The sequence below is a fragment of the Patiria miniata genome, unplaced genomic scaffold (assembly GCF_015706575.1).
Source record: "Patiria miniata isolate m_02_andy unplaced genomic scaffold, ASM1570657v1 HiC_scaffold_28, whole genome shotgun sequence".
NCBI classification, from domain to species: domain Eukaryota; kingdom Metazoa; phylum Echinodermata; class Asteroidea; order Valvatida; family Asterinidae; genus Patiria; species Patiria miniata.
The window spans coordinates 7,009,015-7,030,596 of record NW_024037067.1 but is presented as its reverse complement, the minus strand read 5'-3'; the positions used below and the strand labels follow the sequence as shown (position 1 = coordinate 7,030,596).

Below are 21,582 nucleotides of genomic sequence, written 5' to 3'. Positions count from 1 at the left end.
ATAGTAATGCACCTGGGCGAAATAGTCGGCAAAGAAGACATTTTGGGGGGTCAGGTCCTGAGGGTGCAGTGAACTAATTTAAGTGAGAATTTCTACGACAGCCGATTAACATAAAAAGTGACCCCCCCCCCCCCCAATGTCTTTTTAAAAAGGAGACTGTTTGGCTTAAAAAAAAAAAAAATGGAATTGTGTAAATATAGCTGAGGATCAACTCCCTGTTTTGGGGGGCTTCCATCTGAGAGCAGATTCGATAAAATCACAGTTTAAAATGGGTCCTATTTGCCTGAGAAAGTGGATGGATGTCATTTGTAAAATTGCTGCATGCAGTCTTGGGAAGTACCATTTTTCGGGAGGTGATTATGTTTTGTGGTGAAAAATTAAAAATGTAATCGGCTAACCCACCAAAAATTGAAAAGAAATAGGCAGATGAAGGATTAGAAAATAACTAGATTTTTGTTTCAGAAACCCCAGTGATGTCTGCTTGCATGTTATTTGGCCCTGAACTTTGTTGATTTTACACTGTTTTCAATGGGGCTTGCATTGGTTCAGTGCACCCCTAAGCTAAATACGCTACCGTAGAGAACAGTGAAAAATGAAGTACTTGCTCAAATTGCAAAGGTCATGAGCTTCACACTCGTTTACCTACCTAACGCTAGGGGCGCCCTTCACCATAGCCGAATTTAATGACGTCATCGTGGTTTGCCGTAGACACGGTGACTGTTTTAGCCGATTTTCGGCTAACTTTGACTTTTTTTGTTAAAAAACGAGTTTGACAAGAAAGTTGACAGAATGGATTTTTTTGGCAGATTTCTGGCAGAATTCTGCAAAAATTGTTATAATTGACAGGAAAACAAAGCAAATTTGAAAGAAATGGTAAATTTGTTAAAAACACTTCAATGTTTTCAAACAAACCCTTGCATAATGGGACAGGTTGGCATGATGGTCTAGGTGCTGAGGTTCACTGAGAACCGGATCGACGTGGCGGAACCGCGTTTTGCCTGAAATTTACACAATTTCATAACATTTTTATGTGATTGTTTATAATGTAATTTGAACCTTAATTAAGGCAACACTACAACATCTGCATGTGATTTTAAGTGTTTATTGTGTAGTTCGAGTAATTCTGGGGAATCTGGCAGATTTTTTACAAATCTGACAGATTTTTGAAGTGCATTTAGCAGAATTTGGCCATGACCTTACGGTCGCCCTGGCCGGGCCGTAAACTGTACTACTACTAGTGTTAATGAAACATGTGATAACAATCCCCTAGCCCAGGTTGGCCGAAGTCTTCATTGCAATACGACTAACCGTAACGTAGGGAGGAAAGGGAGTCCACCAGGGCTAAACAATCCCCTTGCTTTGTAATAAGTTGTATTTACTATTATTAATATTATGATGCTGAAGCCAAAAGCATTGACCGAGGTCCTAAGACAGGCAAATACAGGAGGAATCCAAAGTTCTCTGTAAGTAGAGCCTACATTTTCTACAGTACAAAAAACTTAATGTTGACACTTGGCATGCTTGGTAATCCTTACTTTTACTTTTTTTAGGACACCTCTATTTTTTACGAGTTCTGTTCAAAACTGACTTTTGCAGATGACTGTCCAGTACCAAAGTGACTTTTGCAGGCTAAAGCAGTCTTTTTTCTTCATAAAAACTCAAGTTAGTTGTAATTTTGAAAGCACTTTCAAAGAAAATGTGACTTTCCTACCTTTTTTCGCAGTCAGACGTGCATGTTGTAGTTCTCACAACACGAGTGAAAGCCCTACATATGAAAGCCCGATGCTGATTGGCTGCTAAAAAAATTAAATAAGATGTTTATTTTTTATCAGCCAATCAGCATCGAGCTTTCATCGCATTGAGCTTTCACGTTTTTTGAATCTGTTTTCTGGTTGTCATCGTCGTCTTTTACCCCTTAATTTCCCTCATAAATCAAAGCCCTGCCCTCTTTCCACAAAATTAAACCTGCTGATATTCAAGAAGGTGTCATTGCCAATTGTTCAGATGTGCCAAGAAATATCAGAATGTCAATTTTTGAGTGTCATTTAGTCAATTGTTTTGGTAAGTCTTTCCCTTCCTATATATATAGGAACGGGGTCCTAAAAAAAAGTAAGGATTACCCTTAACATGCTTAAAGCTATAGTCCATCATTTGTAGTTAGTGCATTTTGTTCGTTTGAAGCAACAAAAGTGTTCAAAATCTAATGAAGGATACTGAACAACTTACTTGATGAAGTTTCAGCTCAGCTTCAACTTTATATTCTGAGAAAAACAGCATTCTAGGATCTCAATTTCAAATCAAAAGTTGCTAAATCATGTTTCGAATTGTTTTGAATTGCAGCTTTACGCGATGTCGCGCACTGATCCGACGAATTATAGCAACCGCGCACGCCTGTGCGCTGTTCCAATGCTTGTGCGCGCTGTGCCGAATAACAAAACGAATTACTAATTTAAATTTTCCTACGGTGCTTATTAAGATGCACCGTTGGAAATGCCTTCTTTCGTTGATTTCTTCAAAATGAGAGCTTGCCAGAAAGAATAATTTCACAGGGAGTTTAGTCCCCTTACTATCTTTCAACCAGTATGTTTTTCAACAATGATTACGCCAGTTACTTTTTAATGTCAGCCCTCATGGCCATGTCAGCCCTCAATTTGGCTAGCTCTACTGAGTGGAGCGTTGAACTACGGTATCGTCAGACCTCCTAAAGCTACGCGCTCCTATTTCTGCGCACTCGCATTTAACTTTTTTATGCCCCGCGGCGAAGCCGAAGGGGCATACTGTTTCCGCCTTGTCCTTCCGTGTGTGGGTGTGTGTGCGTGCATGCGTGTGTCCGGACAAATCTTGTCAGCGCGATAACTTGAGAAATACTTAACATATGAACTTCAAATTTGGTTTGTGTATTGTTCTTGGTAATCCTAAGAACCCTTTTGCATTTGGGGCCGAAAGATCAAGGGTCGAGGTCACAGTGACTAAAACAAAAGAAATTTGGTCAGCGCGATAACTTGAGAAATACTTACATATGAACTTCAAATTTGGTTTGTGTATTGTTCTTGGTAATCCTAAGAAGCCTATTGCATTTGGGGCCGAAAGGTCAAGGGTCAAGGTCACAGTGGCTGAAACAATAGAAATTTTGTCAGCGCGATAATGTGAGAAATACTTTACATGTGAACTTTAAATTTGGTTTGTGGATTGTCCTTGGCAATCCTAAGAAGCCTTTTGCATTGGGGGCCAAAAGGTCAAGGTTCAAAGTCACAGTGGCTAAAACAAAAGGAATTTTGTCAGCGCAATAACTTGAGAAATACAGCCGAAAAAAAATTGGAAATTGAAGGCTTTACCGGGAATTCAGGCGCAATATGAAAAACATCGGCTTTTTACAGCTAATTACTAAGTACAAATGCAGGCAGATGCTTCCATGCCTGCAGAAGTCGAAAATATGACCGAAAGGAGACCTTTCTTGGTCTCCCAATATCGTCAGTATTATAGTGAAGATGTCATAGATAAGAATTTGCAGTTTCTACGACAGTACGAGGGTGTAAAACTTACGGTGCAACTAAAAAGACACAATTCTTATATTTTTTGGGAATTTTTTGGGTCATAAGTTTTAAAATCCGACATCTTAAAAACTGTCTCCGTTGATTGGGATGATCAGAATAACAATATCATTGGGATCTACATTTAATAGGTAAATATGTATAAAATGTATTTACATAAATAGGGCCTATGTAAATTTAAGCCCTTGTATAAATCTCAAAAATAGGATATTGAAAATAATCTTGAAATTACAAAAAGTGTATTGGCATTGAAAGAAAGAAAGGAAAAAGAAAGAAAATGTGTTTGAAAAGCTCAGAAAATATATTTTCCTAAAGCCAACAAGTCTAAGTTATTAAAAAAAAAATGGGAGCAACTATAGAATGCAGGGAGCAACTATAGAATGCAACTATAGAATGCGTGGATGCGCGGATGCGGGGATGCGCGGATGCGGGGATGCGCGGATGCGCGGATGCGCGGATGCGGGGTGGGCATGAAGTAAATTTTAATCACTTTAGAGGGCACGTTATTGGAAGCCTGGGCCAAGTTCGCGCAAGGACTATAGTTGACCAATGGTTAACTAACGTTTGCCCGAACTCTGTCTAGGCAACGGTGGTTGACTACGCTAGTCGACTATTTGGAACCAGCCTACTGGGGTTGGTTGCATCGCTGGTAACCAATAGCCCCGCGCATTCATAACGCTAGCAGAGAGCCAGGATCCAGCAGTTTTGCGATGACATTTGAAATTCGGTACCTTCATAGGTCTAGTTATCCAAAAATCATGGTAATTCTTCAAAGAATGCAGACGGTTTTGAGCAAGCATGGCGTCTCTGATATGTTTCCCGGCAACCCTAATAATAATAGTCAAGAGGCCAAAGGGGTCAGGGAACCAAACAAGTTTAATCATCTACTGAGCGTGCGTCAACTTTGGCACACGCACCACGGCTATTGCCTGTCATTCCAAAATCTTTGTCGCTCTGTGAAGTGCCCAGATGCAATACGCGACCGCGGATGAAGAGCGCACACAAGAGGGTGCGCTTCCCTGCAGAGGGCTTCAAAGATTTTGGAATGACAGGTAACAGCCGTGGTGCGCTTTACCAAAGTTGACGCAAGCTCAGTAGATGATTAAAGCTCTTGTTTGGTTCCCTGACCCCTTTGGCCTCTTGACTATTATTAGGGTGGCCGGGAAACATATCAGCGACGCCATGCTTGCTCAAAACCGTCTGCATTCTTTGACGAATTACCATGATTTTTGGATAACTAGACCTCTGAAGGGTACCGAATTTAACGACTTTGTGCTATTTAGCAGTCACACTATAGCTGGGTTGATTTTCTGCTGACAAAATAATTTCAATCTATTCTTTAATTAATTTTCGGCTCCCCTAGCAACGGAGCGCTCCGCTCACAGGCCTTACGTGGCTCTGTGACTGATATACGGAGGTAGTCCAGTATTTCAGTCACATTTATGGGACTACCTCCGTACTAACGCTCCACCGATTTGGCATACTTTGGTGACATGTACACGGTATGCATTTTGTGCTAGCCCCATAAATGTGGCTAATTTACTGGACTACCTCTGTAAATAAAGGCCAAATAAAATGTACAAAAACATTTCGAACTTTGTCAAATTTAGATTTTCACATTTAGGCTTAGTTTGTAGTTTATTTTTGCTTTAGAAGCATACTCACCCTCTTTGTTAGTGAGGTACATTAGTAACAAAAATGCTAAGGATCGTTACACAGTGGACAAAAAAAACATTTTTTCACCAAAGCATCTCCATGGTATACCTTTTCGGAAAAAAAGACGAACGCACAAAATTAGATAATGGGAAGGGCATGTATGACGTCATGATGACGTCATCAGCTAATTATTACTTGAAAAAATATAAATTGATAATAATCTTCAGAACTACAAGCATCACAACAACAAATGTGGTATCAAATTAAAGGGGACAACAAGATATTTCATTTGAGTGGTATGTCATTGGGATGGAATATAGTTGAGGGTGATTTTGTGGGTCAAAAAACAACCTTTTGGTTAAAACAAAGACCTGTTTTTTCCGGCTAAATCATGGATTTTGGGTAGTCACTTTGACACCTTGTTTAAACATGCAAACAGTATGTGGTATTGTGAGATGTTGTTTTCAAGTCAGAGAGAAAGGCTCAAATTCTATTCTAATTCTAGAGTTTTTGTAATTGATTATTAGTATCTTAAATGTTTAAACTTGTTCCAAAGATAGGCGGAAAAGTGAGGTACCTTAGTGAGAAAATCGTGACATGGGTGGAAAAGCACCATTTTCACACCAAAGCATCTCCATGGTTTACCTTTTTCGAAAAAAGGTAGGATGCAAAAAATTGGATGATGGGAAGGGCCATTTATGACATCATTATGACGTCATCGGCTAATTATTACACACTTATACATTAAAATTGAGATATTAGTTGGGAATAAGCCATGGACCGTTTTTTTTTTGTTACATTTAATATACGTTTCTGAGATCAAGGAAATCAGTGGATTGGATGATGGGAAGGGCCATTTATGACATCATTATGACGTCATCGGCTAATTATTACACACTACATTAAAATTGAGATATTAGTTAGGAATAAGCCATGGACCGTTTTTTTTGTTACATTTAATATACGTTTCTGAGATCAAGGAAATCAGTGCAGTTGCTAATTTTGTTCTTAGACTATCTTTAAAAGATTTAAATACAAATAGTTTGATAACATGAGGGATGTTTCCTAATTTAATGTATTAAATTAAACATGTATACAATGTACATTACACCCTCGCTCCTATCCCCTCTTGTGATCGATGATTCGTTAAAATGCAATGTCTATACGTCATGATTATCTCATAAATGTTTACCACAAGAATGATGCCACAAGGCATTATATATATTCCACAAACGTTTCTACTGTCCCTTCGGCTCCGTATTCTACATCAACTGGCAATGCATTTATTGCCCTAAACCCTTCAACATTAGTCAGGAATTGAGCATATACTTCTCCGGCGTTACAATCTAAACCTTTTTGAGGACAACGTAGTTATTCTGGTGTAGTTTGCATGCAGATAATGCAAGCAGTCCAATCATGCCAATCCATGATGACTGTCCTGAAATACGATAGTAACAGTTCACATAAGCAATAAATAGGTAGAATGTTCAAACCAATTATACATTCCAATGTTGCAAAATAATACATTTTGTGGAAGTTTGTAAACCTGCAAATGTATATTTTACGCGAGATGAAATATATACAATTTCTACAAAGACTTCTGTTCATTGTTACCAAAATCTCTAATAATTAATAAACAAGACTACAGATGAAGCTTTTTAAAGATTATTTACTTGCACGATCTCAGTCACAATCCAGCTATGTGGAAGATAACAAGAAAGGATAAACTACTCACACAGTGGACCTTCAGAGATGCTCTGCTCGTGTCACACAGAAGATGATGTCTGGTGGATACTTCAATAGGATAGACGATCCATCAACGACAAGGATGGTGCATTTAATCGAAAAACACACTTGTACTTGTGCATCATGGATAATTGTTTGTCTTGTTCACGTCCCAAACTAAAAACCTTTACAAACTGCAGGACATGACTTGCTGCACTGGTATTGTGTTTGTAATGGTTACAGCCCGATAGTCCAAAGGTTCTCTAGTCCGAAGGGTCATTAGTCTGAAGGTTCGTTAGTCTGAAGGTTCAATAGTCCGAAGGTTCGATAATCCGAAGGTTCGATAATCCGAAGGTTCGATAGTCCGAAGGGCCCATTAGTCCGAAAACAGAATACGGTTAATTAATCCGAAGGTTCGATAGTCCGAATCGACAATAAGGTTCGATAGTCCGAGTTGAGAATAAGCTTCGTTAGTCCGAATTGAGAATAAGGTTTGATAGTCCGAATGGGCAATACGGTTCGTCAGTATGACACTTCGGACTATCGGACCTCACTGTTGATTCGGACTATCGGACCTTATTGTTGATTCGGACTATCGGAGCTTACTGTTGATTCAGACCATCGAACCATGGAGTCTTTTTGGACTATCGAACCTTATTGTCAATTCGGACTATCGAACCTTCCGACTATTGAACTCTCGGACTATTGAACCTTATTTTCGTTTCGGACTATTGAACCTTCGGACTCATTAACCTTATTTTAAATTCGGACTATCGAACCTTCAGATAAATGAACCTTCAGACTAATGAACCTTCGGACTAATGAACCTTCGGACTAATGAACCTTCGGACTAATGAACTTTCGGACTATTGCATCAAATGTTCGGATTAACAAACCTTATTTCATTTTCGGACTAACGAACCCCCTCTTATGGAAATTTTGTGCATTCGGACTATCGAACCTTCAGACTAAAGAACCTTCGGACTATTGGGCGGCCCCCGTTTGTTATTTCAGGTTACCACGTTCCTTTCTGTCTGGCTCCTAACCCATACCTCATTACCCGTAATAAACAACACATATAAGAATGTTACGTCTTCCAGCTATAGTAAATGGTCAAAACAAATGGATGTGGTAAAGACCAAATTCAAGGAGCCGCACAATGTCACACAATTTATTTGCTACATGACAAATACCGTCATTGTAGCACTTTTGTCAATAATCAAAAATGCTTAGATTTTTCAAGAAAATTCGAAAAAAGTGACATCAATGCAACAGTAAATCATCTTATTGTTACTTAAATGTCATTGATTATATCACTCTTCAATTCCCTGACCCTCAAAATGTCAAGTTAATGACTTGAAATCTCATCACAACGCTTCACGACCTTATTTTCTACAATTAATTACTGTACGAGATCGGTAGTATATTGTGACGTCATTATGACGTCATAAAGTACCCTTCCTGTCATCTGATTTTTTGCATCCTACCCTATTTTTGATCGTAACACATTGGCAAAGCTTTGGTGAAAAAATGGTGCTTTTGTCCACCGTGTAACGATCCTTAGCATTTTTGTTACTAATGCACCTCACTATAAGGTGCCTCACTTTTCCGCCTATCTTTGGAACAAGTTTAAACATATTTATGATACTAATAATCATTTACAAAAACTCTTTTGGCATAGAATTTGAACCTTTCTCTCTAACTTAAAAACAACATCTCACAATACCACATACTGTTTGCATGTTAAAACAAGGTGTCAATGTGACTACCCAACATCCATGATTTTAGCCTAAAAAACATGTCTTTTGACCAAAAAAAGTTTTGTTTGACCCAGAAATCACCCTCAACTATATTCCATCCCCATGACATACCACTCAAATGAAAGATCTTGTTATTCCCTTTAATTTGATACCACATTTGTTGTTGTGATGCTTGTAGTTCTGAAGATTATTATCAATTTATATTTTTTCATGTAATAATTAGCTGATGACATCATAATGATGTCATACATGCCCTTCCCATCATCCATTTTTTTGCGTTCGTCTTTTTTTCGAAAAAGGTATACCATGGAGATGCTTTGGTGAAAAAATGGTGCTTTTGTCCACTGTGTCACAATTTTTTTCACTAAGGTACCTCACTATATAGACTAATCAGAAAGTGCTGCCTTTTTCAGATGTCTATTTTTCGTGAAATTTCCAGATTCGTTTTCACACGTTTGCGTATCAAAATTTCAACATGAAATTTCATGAAAATTAGACATTTGAAAAAGGCAGCACTTTCTGATTATGCTTCTAAAGCAAAAATAAACTACAAACTAAGCCTAAATGTGAAAATCTAAATTTGACAAAGTTCGACATGTTTTTGTACATGGTGGAAGTGTGGCCATTATTTACGGAGGTAGTCCAGTAAATTGGCCACATTTATGGGGCTAATTTTGTGCATGCCCTCGCGAGGACAAAAGGCCCCCAAAAACTGGTAAAGAGAATACAAATGAGAAAGACAGTAACCCTGGATAGATCCACACATTCATGACGTACCATAAGACCCCTTAAATTGTTCCAAACAACCGGTAATTTTGAAAAAAGAACAAAATAGTCTGAACTTGCCGCTCACAATTAAATGTGTCTGCCGAGTTGTATAGCTACTTTGAAATTTCAACTGCAATATTCCAGTCTAATTCATAATTATTCAATGAATTTTCTATTTACAACTTTGCACACATTGCCTCGGTGATATAATCTCGTTTATGTAATGTTTGCATGTATGGCATTAAACAGGCTAAGAAAGGGACTCTTCTTATTTTGCGATGACCACTTGACACGTCGTAACTTGCGACGTGTTTTAAGCCGTTGTCAAGGAACTTAAGACGCGTTCAACAAATCACAACTTTCGTGAAATGGATCATACGACGCGTCGCGAGTTGCGACGTGTTACACGTTTGTAACTCAAGTTGCGACGCGTCGCAGCGCTTCGTGAAATCGGGTGTCGGTATTCTCACCTTGATCTCAGATCTTTCGTCCTGTGAACAATCCTTTAGAAAGGGATTATAGATCTGATGTATCCTGGAAAAAATTACGGTAAAAACGGGCAGAAGCAGCCATGATGGTAAGGATAAAGAGCGGCACCAAGTGGCGAGAGAACTTTCTGGAACAGCACCATATTATGTAGACTGTTTGCTGCCCCCCCCCCCCTTCATATATTGGGACAGGTCACTAGCTAAAGCCCTTGATTGGACCACCTCTGCGCGCGAAACGCCGGTCATTCAACACACGATTATCAAGAAACTCACGCTTGTCTTACCACAAAAAAGTCACCAGTGTCTCCATGAAAGCAACTTTCAAGCATTTTAACTACGCAGGTTGTAAATATTGAACAGCAATATTTCTCTCTTTATTGATATTTGCCAGAGATACTTTCAAATTCAGCAAAAATCGAAGCTCATTACCTCAAAATTTGCAAATTCGTGGCCAGGCTATTGCCATTTTGCAATAGGCTGGTTGCAGGCAAACATTACCGTTGTGATTTTGAATATACGAGGCGGGATTCAGACCAATTGACGTCATGCATATAATTTGCTTACATTAATGTATGGAAGATTCAACGCTAGTTACCGGACCCCATATTTTAAGTCCAAAGGACAATGGGGTCAGGGAAACATACTACATATTATGGTGTTGTTCCAGAAAGTTCTCTGGTCACTTGGTGGCACTCTAAAACATTGAAAGGCGCCCTCTCTGTCTGAAAGAGTCAGATTCATCAGCCATCCTTTTAATTTTAGTGTTTTGTTTTGTCGTCTTCATCATACTACCCCACAGTTTCCCTTAAAAATTAAAAACCCTGCCTTCTATCCATACCCTTCTTGTTTTAAACATCGCTGAACTACAGGTACATGTAGCTTGGCGAGTCCAATTACCTAAAATGGATTTTCTCTGACAGGGAAGGGGCCTGTAACTACATACATGTAGTCCCCTCAAAAATTCAAAACCCTGCCCTCTGTCCACGTCCACAATGTTCTCATTGGTTTTAAACATCGCTAACTACTTGGGTGAATCCAATAACCCAAATATTGATTTTCTCATAGGGCCTATAACTACGCAATCGCCAGCTTCATTGTTCTTGTTCACACATACAGCACACAACGCACATGCTGTATGTGTTGAATTACAAAGTAATTTCCATATGAGATATTCATGTACATTTAGTACATGAACAGCTATGGATCCACACAAAGCTTTTCGCATTACAGGCACAAAAGTGATGTAAAACAAAAGCCCCTTTTTCTCAGCTCCCTAGGGAGAATACAAAGACCATCTCAGCTCCCTAGGGAGTATACAAAGACCATCTCAGCTCCCTAGGGAGAATACAAAGACCATCTCAGCTCCCTATGGAGAATACAAAGACCATCTCAGCTCCCTAGGGAGAATACAAAGACCATCTCAGCTCCCTAGGGAGAATACAAAGACCATCTCAGCTCCCTAGGGAGAATACAAAGACCATCTCAGCTCCCTAGGGAGTATACAAAGACCGTCTCAGCTCCCTAGGGAGAATACAAAGACCATCTCAGCTCCCTAGGGAGTATACAAAGACCATCTCAGCTCCCTAGGGAGAATACAAAGACCATCTCAGCTCCCTATGGAGAATACAAAGACCATCTCAGCTCCCTAGGGAGAATACAAAGACCATCTCAGCTCCCTAGGGAGTATACAAAGACCGTCTCAGCTCCCTAGGGAGTATACAAAGACCGTCTCAGCTCCCTAGGGAGAATACAAAGACCATCTCAGCTCCCTAGGGAGTATACAGTATACAAAGACCATCTCGGCTCTCAGGGCAGGGCTCGCGAAATCGGTTGTCCGACGTCCCGGGACAACCAAAATATTTTGTCGGACAACCAAAAGTTCCAGGTTGCCAGCCCGACGGGCAACCACATTTTTTTCCACCAATACTTGCACATTTTTACACTTGATTGTAGTCCATGGGATTTTCGAAAGTTTCAGAATCCCTTGTGCACAGCGTCGAACAATAATCATGATAATCATCGCTATTTTGACTCAGCTGCTACGCTATCGCCATTTGATGTTGGTAATCTACGCATAAACCCATTGAGATCAATGCATAAACCATAAACGGGTACCAGCCAAAACAGAACAGCGGTCAATCTCAATCTGTACGTACGGTCCGGCTACATCGTACATCCTGTGTGTATGTGTGTTTCCAATAATAATGACCGGACCACTGTACATCATGTACCAGTGCGGCGCAGAGTGCGGGTACCATACACACGCACGCAACCTTGGTCGGCCACTGCCGGTGTCACGGTCTCACTTCTCCGGCCACAGTACGCACGCTTGCAAAATGGCAATAGCGCAGCAGCTGAGTATCGATGCAAAATATGTTGGTTGTCCCGGGACGTCGGACAGCCAATTTTGCGAGCCCTGAGCCACTTCAGGTAAAGCAGCCATGTACATAAACATTATTAGGATTTGGCATTCGGTTTGGGGCAATATTAAAGTTCTTTGTTGGGCAACTGAAATTGAAATTCGGGCAACCAGATTTCAAGAACCTATGCCCGAAGGGCAACTACATTTTAAAAAATTTCACGAGGCCTGAGGGAGTATACAAAGACCATCTCAGCTCCCTAGGGAGTATACAAAGACCATCTCAGCTCCCTAGGGAGAATACAAAGACCATCTCAGCTCCCTAGGGAGAATACAAAGACCATCTCAGCTCCCTAGGGAGAATACAAAGACCATCTCAGCTCTCAGGGAGTATACAAAGACCATCTCAGCTCCCTAGGGAGAATACAAAGATCATCTCAGCTCCCTAGGGAGAATACAAAGACCATCTCAGCTCCCTAGGGAGTATACAAAGACCGTCTCAGCTCCCTAGGGAGTATACAAAGACCGTCTCAGCTCCCTAGGGAGAATACAAAGACCATCTCAGCTCCCTAGGGAGTATACAGTATACAAAGACCATCTCGGCTCTCAGGGCAGGGCTCGCGAAATCGGTTGTCCGACGTCCCGGGACAACCAAAATATTTTGTCGGACAACCAAAAGTTCCAGGTTGCCAGCCCGACGGGCAACCACATTTTTTTCCACCAATACTTGCACATTTTTACACTTGATTGTAGTCCATGGGATTTTCGAAAGTTTCAGAATCCCTTGTGCACAGCGTCGAACAATAATCATGATAATCATCGCTATTTTGACTCAGCTGCTACGCTATCGCCATTTGATGTTGGTAATCTACGCATAAACCCATTGAGATCAATGCATAAACCATAAACGGGTACCAGCCAAAACAGAACAGCGGTCAATCTCAATCTGTACGTACGGTCCGGCTACATCGTACATCCTGTGTGTATGTGTGTTTCCAATAATAATGACCGGACCACTGTACATCATGTACCAGTGCGGCGCAGAGTGCGGGTACCATACACACGCACGCAACCTTGGTCGGCCACTGCCGGTGTCACGGTCTCACTTCTCCAGCCACAGTACGCACGCTTGCAAAATGGCAATAGCGCAGCAGCTGAGTATCGATGCAAAATATGTTGGTTGTCCCGGGACGTCGGACAGCCAATTTTGCGAGCCCTGAGCCACTTCAGGTAAAGCAGCCATGTACATAAACATTATTAGGATTTGGCATTCGGTTTGGGGCAATATTAAAGTTCTTTGTTGGGCAACTGAAATTGAAATTCGGGCAACCAGATTTCAAGAACCTATGCCCGAAGGGCAACTACATTTTAAAAAATTTCACGAGGCCTGAGGGAGTATACAAAGACCATCTCAGCTCCCTAGGGAGTATACAAAGACCATCTCAGCTCCCTAGGGAGAATACAAAGACCATCTCAGCTCCCTAGGGAGAATACAAAGACCATCTCAGCTCTCAGGGAGTATACAAAGACCATCTCAGCTCCCTAGGGAGAATACAAAGATCATCTCAGCTCCCTAGGGAGAATACAAAGACCATCTCAGCTCCCTAGGGAGTATACAAAGACCGTCTCAGCTCCCTAGGGAGAATACAAAGACCGTCTCAGCTCCCTAGGGAGAATACAAAGACCATCTCAGCTCCCTAGGGAGAATACAAAGACCATCTCAGCTCCCTAGGGAGTATACAAAGACCATCTCAGCTCCCTAGGGAGAATACAAAGACCATCTCAGCTCCATAGGGAGTATACAAAGACCATCTCAGCTCCCTAGGGAGTATACAAAGACCATCTCAGCTCCCTATGGAGTATACAAAGACCATCTCAGCTCCCTAGGGAGAATACAAAGACCGTCTCAGCTCCCTAGGGAGAATACAAAGACCATCTCAGCTCCCTATGGAGTATACAAAGACCATCTCAGCTCCCTAGGGAGAATACAAAGATCATCTCAGCTCCCTAGGGAGAATACAAAGACCATCTCAGCTCCCTAGGGAGTATACAAAGACCGTCTCAGCTCCCTAGGGAGAATACAAAGACCGTCTCAGCTCCCTAGGGAGAATACAAAGACCGTCTCAGCTCCCTAGGGAGAATACAAAGACCATCTCAGCTCCCTAGGGAGTATACAAAGACCATCTCAGCTCCCTAGGGAGAATACAAAGACCATCTCAGCTCCATAGGGAGTATACAAAGACCATCTCAGCTCCCTAGGGAGTATACAAAGACCATCTCAGCTCCCTATGGAGTATACAAAGACCATCTCAGCTCCCTAGGGAGAATACAAAGACCGTCTCAGCTCCCTAGGGAGAATACAAAGACCATCTCAGCTCCCTATGGAGTATACAAAGACCATCTCAGCTCCCTAGGGAGTATACAAAGACCGTCTCAGCTCTCAAGGAGTATACAAAGACCATCACAGCTCCCTAGGGAGTATACAAAGACCATCTCAGCTCCCTAGGGAGAATACAAAGACCATCTCAGCTCCCTAGGGAGAATACAAAGACCGTCTCAGCTCCCTATGGAGTATACAAAGACCATCTCAGCTCCCTAGGGAGTATACAAAGACCGTCTCAGCTCTCAAGGAGTATACAAAGACCGTCTCAGCTCTCAAGGAGTATACAAAGACCATCTCAGCTCCGTAGGGAGTATACAAAGACCATCACAGCTCCCTAGGGAGTATACAAAGACCATCTCATCAGCTGCCAAGGGAGTAGAGTATACAAGTACAGCTACATGACATTTCAGTGCAAAGTGTGAATTTCACAAACTAGTTTTGCCAAATGTGTTACAAATATCATAAAAGTGACACTGTTATCAACATATTATTTCTTGTGGGTTTTATTTGGGGGGGGGGGAGGTAACGAAACAGAAGACAACATTCCAAAAGACTGAAATTGTAACTGACTAAATATTTGTCAGATTCCAGGTGACTGTGTAAGTAATAATGCAATATTTATGTTGTATGTGATTGTAACTATTTTCTTTGCATACAGACTGCTGAACAGGGAAGGATCCCTTCTTGCTTATTCTGGGTATGGTGATAAAGATGCAAGAGTAACAGCAGCAATAGCAAGCAACATCTGGGCTGCATATGAAAAGAATGGCAGAATAGCATTCCATGAAGATGACTTGGACCTGGTCTTGATGGATTGCATGGTAAGTAGTGCTCAGGATGTACACCATCCCAAAGACTGTCTAACCAAGGCCTTATGCCAGGAGGAACAGGGCTATACTCTGACACACAGTAACAGCAACTGGAAAAAAAGAATTTGCCATGTAAAGGAGAGACTTTTAATGCAGAAAATGCAAAACATACACTAAGTAGATAAACAACAAAACAGAGACACAAGAGATTGCAATCACCACTATTTGTGCGATTTATTTTTTCCCTACCTTTCTAATGAGGAAAATGATGTAATTAACAAAATTTTAATATTCATACAGACATACATGTATTAAGAAGCAATTGCGAGAAATGTCTCTGCACTGAAATGAAACAATGAAAGAAAAACTTAACTCTGAACTATAAATAATTTAACAACCTACAGGTTAACAAAAATGGATAGAAAAAAGGGCCTTCCCTAGACTGCCCTCCAACAGGATTGTTCTGCCAACAGGATTGTTCTGCTCTAGATCCAGTAACCGGGCTGCTGGAATTCCTTTTTTGAATTTTGGTTTGGATTTAGTCGCACCAATCCAAACCAGAATTTAATAAAAGTCCTTTTAGCGCCACAGTTAGGCCTACTGGGTGTAGTTCTGCCCTATACATATATTGTGCCACTCCATAGGAAGGCACCTCTTGTTCAAAACAAGGCAAGCGTTCGTGAACACAGTGACAGTGCGGACTTATGTGAGTAATCGTCTAGGTATGAAGGTCGTTTGCATTGGTGGGATGAGCATATGGGGAGTGTGCTTGGGCATGGGGTGCTCATGTCTCCTGGGCTGGCTGTCTGAGCTGTATGCTGTAGAGCTGTAGATGACACAGGGATAGACACATCCGGTTCATGTGGTGAGTGTTGCGTGTTCAGAGAGGGGAGTCTCGTAGCGTGCTCTGCTGGTGTCGAGAGTATAACCAGTATGTGGTGCTGGTGGAGTCGGCTGTATAGTGGTGTCAGCTTCATCAACGCTGTCATAGAGATCTGACTGGTTAGCTGGGAAGGGCGAGTCATCATCAGAGTAAGAAGGGAAGGGACCTTAAAACATTCCGAGTGCTTAAAATGGTAGGATGTGCTTCTGAGCTGAATGCAATCCATTGACTGATGTCCAGCCATAATGTCATCTAGAGGTGATGTGATGGAAGCATAGTGGAGGACCAGGCAGGGAATTTAATAATACATGTAGTAATAACCGTATTTATAAAGCGCCTTCTCCAAAGGATACAAAGTGCTAGGGGAGAATGCAACCAAAAACCTAAATGTGTCGATCCAAGATAAGAGCATATATACATGTAATTACACCAGAACAAAATACAAGTTACAAGGTACGATTCAACAGATGTGTTTTTAAGAGTCCCTTAAACTGCTCTACTGATGAAGCATTCCGGATAGTAATGGGGAGTGAGTTCCAGCTACGGGGACCAACGATGGAAAATGCAAGGTCTCCAAACTTCCTGGAGGATCGAGGTACTACCAGATTGGATTGTGATCGAAGACCTTCACGTTTTAATTGGGTTTGCTGAAATCAGGTTTGTCCGAAATGTATGGTGGGAAAGTGTTGAATACAGTTTTGTTCAGTGCAATCCTAAAAGTGATCCGCTGGTTGACTGGAAATTTGCATGGCACAATGAAGGAATGCAGACCTGTGACTTTCTCCAGGGGTTGGGGGGGGGAGCTTGATGCAAGTATTGTGGTTGTGTTAGAGCAAATGACTGTCTTTTGAGGCCGAGGCGTAGATCGCATTTGCCCAAGTTACATGTATGCCGGACCTGCCTCTAATTATGCAACAGTTTGAGATAATTGTTGCTTCCATAATATGAATAATCTGCTACGTATCTTGGCTAATATGCCCTCCATCAGCAGGTCTCCTAGAACACAGCACGTAAATTCTTGAAATGCAGTTTCTGAACCACGCATACCCGTGGTGACCTGGTATGGACGTAGACTCTGGGGAATCGGGTGACTACTCTACAGTACTTGTTTGAATTTGATAGAAGGCTTACTTACTTGGTACTTGGTTGGTTTCCTCTTGAAACATCCTCTAGGGATCTTGACTAGGTCAGGTCAGGCTTGGTGAGGTAAGTAGCTATAATATTTTTCCAGTGCGCAATTTGTTGAAAAGTGGAATTGACATCAAGCCTTAGTGCAGGCTGTGCTTTGCTATAGTAACCAGCATTGGCAAAGGATGTGTCTAACTGAAAAAGACACCATTTGTTTTTTTTGACAAAAGCATGGGATTCAGGTATTCATCTGCAATGCCTATGTCTTATGGACGAGTAAAGATACCTCTTTTCTCCAGATTATCAGACTTGTGTTTAAGCTTCTGCATGTTGTCTGGTAATTTTGAGATGTCATTTGGGAGTTGTAACTTAAACTCTTCTGGCCAGACAGTGGTTGAACTTGAGAGGGCATGTAGTACTTGTGCACGGCTAATACTATGAAGCCTAGATGGTTCTTTGGGCGAGCTGTTTAGGAGTGTGGTTCCATCAGTGAGTGAGATCCGGCATTTGACAGGTCAAACAGCCAATCATTGGTCTCCATGAAAGGTGCACCACCAGGTGCATCAAATCCAAGTTCTCGACTACAGTGCCCCTCAACAGAAACTCACGGCCATCACGGGAAAGTGAGTGGCATCTTACCTGTTACTGTGAGTGTGGATGAACCATCTGCTTGATGAGTGGTTTGGGAGCTCTCCTTGATCATAGCCCAAAGGGGCTTCGCCATGGATGCACGTATCATGTTTTCTGTGGCATGGCTATCAATGTTAATGTAGATTGTGTGATGGCCACAGAAAGTGTCCCAGTAGGGATTGTCGGGTCCGGACCCTGTAGGCAGAGGGGGTGTCTGCATTCTGGCTCATGCTTTTTGGGTTGAGAGGGGATATGTTGTGGTTGATGCTGTTCAGAGAGACATTAGAGGGGCAAGGAGGCTGAGGGAATGAGGCTACCACGAGTCCAATATACTTTCATGTTGCAACCACATTTGAGTTATGTGTGACTCTGCAAGGGATGTACTTGCATCAAAACACTTGTCTAATTTCCATCCACCTCAAATTGCAAATGGGTCATTCAGATCCAACTCAATCAAAATTTCAAAAATATGTCGGTGTCTGACTCAGATTTGGCGTATACTTTTTCTTAACAAAGCTTTATAGGTGGAATGAACATACACAAAATGTTGACTCGACTCTGGTTCTTTTCCTGAGGTATGCCGCCCCTCTCCCCAAAAAGAAAAATCACTAGTGTCCACTCATATTAAGGTTTAGAAGTGGCTATATCAAGAAAGGAGATAATCTAGGCTGCTTTTCACAGAAGAAAACCAATAAATTTGGTACCCTTTACCGTGTATACTAATAGCACCACATCTTTCCTCTTAGAGATACAGGCCACTGAAAATGCCCACAAATCATTGATGCAACACAGGGAGTAAAAAATGGGGTGGGGCTAAATTTCTTCATGGGGGCATATCTCGAACCCGGAAAGGAGTTGAGAGCCAAAATTTGGTGTGTGTTCATGTACCTGTAAAGGTTTGTTGATAAATTATTGGCGAAATATTTTGTGTGTGTATTGTTATGTAAACACCGGCAATCGTGGACGTAGGACAAAAGGATTGGGGCGCAAACAATACGTCCACGATTGACCGAACGTCCACGATCTCAAATCGTGTACAAAACCAATGAGAGCTGTCGCTAAAAAGTTAGAGTACAAACAAAGGAAAGAGGATTAGGGACAATGGGGCGTCCACGATTGCCGGCATTTACACACACGTGGGGGTGTGAGTTTGTCTTACATACGCAGTGTGGACTTCCGAACAAAAGACGTCCACATAATGTAGGTAGCACCGACGTTGTGTGGACTTACCCCACGTCCACACAGTGTTTCCCCATTTCTGGAAAACAGGTTTAGAGGCATTTTTGGGTTAGGTTTATCTGTAGCAGAATGAAGAGAAACACTAAAGGGAATCATAGAAAAAAAATTGGGTTGAAAGAGTTTTCACAGTTTGAGAAAAATGAGTTTTTTCACTGGTTTTTCTTAACTACACGAAAGCAATGGAAAGTCCACACTAGTCATGTGAAACAAGTATGGGTGTGTGTGTGTGTGTTAAGTTTGGGAATGTAAGGTATGTTAACATCGAATTCAAATTCAAATGTGATTTCATTTAAAGACTTACAGAGAAAGTTCCTTTTCAATTTCATTTTTGTATCTTTTGGATAGGATGGAAGAGTTGCCATAAGCAAGGTAGCTAACCTTCTTCTGTGTATCTATGCCAAGGAGGAGGTTGGTTTTGGTCTTCTTAAAGCAAAGGTACATGTACTATCAGATTTAATTCTTGTTTAACAGAGAAAAGTGTGAAATGGACAGTTCAGTGTACATTTATTGATGACTTACCATGGCTTGTTCAAGCTTGAACAAGCCATGGTTAACGTAGTCCTTGGACAATTTTGTATACAAAAATAACTGCATCAGATGTTATTGTTCAGACCTAGAGCCATGAGAACAAATTGATAACGTCACTCGTAGTCAGTCATGCAGTCCTATCCTAGATATTATGTAACTCATTTGTTGTACTGTTGCCAAGTTAATGTAGCAGCCTGCTGCTGTTACTTTTCATACAGTGATCTAAACTCCAAGCAATGTTCACTGATGTAAGATTGAAGAATTTAGAATCATGTACATTGTATAGTGTATTATAAGCAGTCAGAAGTCACAGTCACTGACACTGCTCCCATTTCCATAGCACATCATGCATTCTTGAACTGAACATGCTTACCAAACACTTGTATTAGCTCCAGGAAGTAAACATTATTTTGGAGCACAGTAATGCAAGAATAAAAACCTGTGTTGACTTTTCCCTCAGATAACAGCACTGACAGACTACCTGCAAGATCCTCTTGTACAAGTAGCAGTTTCTTGACAATGGCCAACTGTACGAATTTCAACAGTATGTCCTTGATCAGTGGTACATTTACATGTATATCTGTATTTAATTATAGGCTATATTTGCCATTTCTTCCACATGTATAATATGATGCTATTACTAGTATTCTTGCAAGATTTAGCAAATCATGACTGATGCACTTGTTGAAGGAGAGTTGCATTCTGAGCTACATGTATTATACAAATACATGTACAACATGGTTAATACAGGTTTTCCTTGCTACTTTATCAGTAGCGTATCCAGCTTACGATGTCAGGGGGGCAACTGCACATCCCCGCTGAAATGTAGACATGTTTTTTCTCCGGACACTTGGCCTCCATAAAATCCAAAAAAAAAGGGGGGGGGGCTTGTATCCAACTTCCAAATGGGGGCGCTCTTCAAAACTGATCATTATTATGCATACCAATGGTTTTTGAGCGGGTTTTTTTTTTTTTTCAACAATTATTTTAATAAATGGTTAGAGTGTTCTGACATCAATATGTCAGAACACTCTAACCATTTATTAAAATAATTGTTGAAAAAAAATTATTTGTCACAAAAATGGGGGGTGCCCCCCCCCCCCCCCCCCCCCCCCCCCCCCCCCCCCCCCCCCCCCCCCCCCCCCCCCCCCCCCGATACGCCACTGTACTTTATCACTTGCATCATTTAAATTCCATGGAAAGCTACTTTTGTTCCGGAACACGTTTAGCTCCATTATTAATTTTGAATTTACACCAATAGATGTCACATTTGTTTCAGTGTTATTTGCAAATGTAGCATTCAGATTTGTCCTTAGAGTTTCCAGAAATTCCTCTCATGTGAAGATTGGTGTTGAATTGAACATGTTGAAAGGGACATTTGGTTTTCATCATGATTTGGTCATTGCATTTCATTAGTGCCAAGTTGAAACTTTATGGTTAAATACGTTTCTAATCTCTGCGATTTTTTTATATGAGAAGTTTTTGTGAAATAGCTTCACTCTTGCTTTCTTTATTCACCGTGTTCACGTGAAAAAGTAGTCTAACATTATGAATATCCCTTTGTTGGGCCTCCCACAGTGTTTCAGAGGATGATCTTTGTTATTTTAATTCAGTAACAGTGAATGCACAAAAGGTTTACTAATGCCGATCCAAGTATACAAAAAAATGCCCTCGA

General features: G+C 41.2%; 1 protein-coding gene across 1 annotated transcript; it reads left to right on the top strand.

Annotated features, from left to right (window-relative positions):
- Positions 1-1,225: 1,225 nt before the first annotated feature.
- Positions 1,226-20,806, top strand: LOC119734879 (ragulator complex protein LAMTOR2-like). The gene is made up of 4 exons (XM_038208488.1): positions 1,226-1,463; positions 15,349-15,511; positions 19,725-19,814; positions 20,368-20,806. The coding sequence occupies exons 1-4, from the start codon at positions 1,393-1,395 to the stop codon at positions 20,422-20,424; spliced, it is 381 nt and encodes a 126-aa protein (XP_038064416.1). The 5' UTR covers positions 1,226-1,392; the 3' UTR covers positions 20,425-20,806.
- The last annotated feature ends 776 nt before the right edge of the window (positions 20,807-21,582 follow it).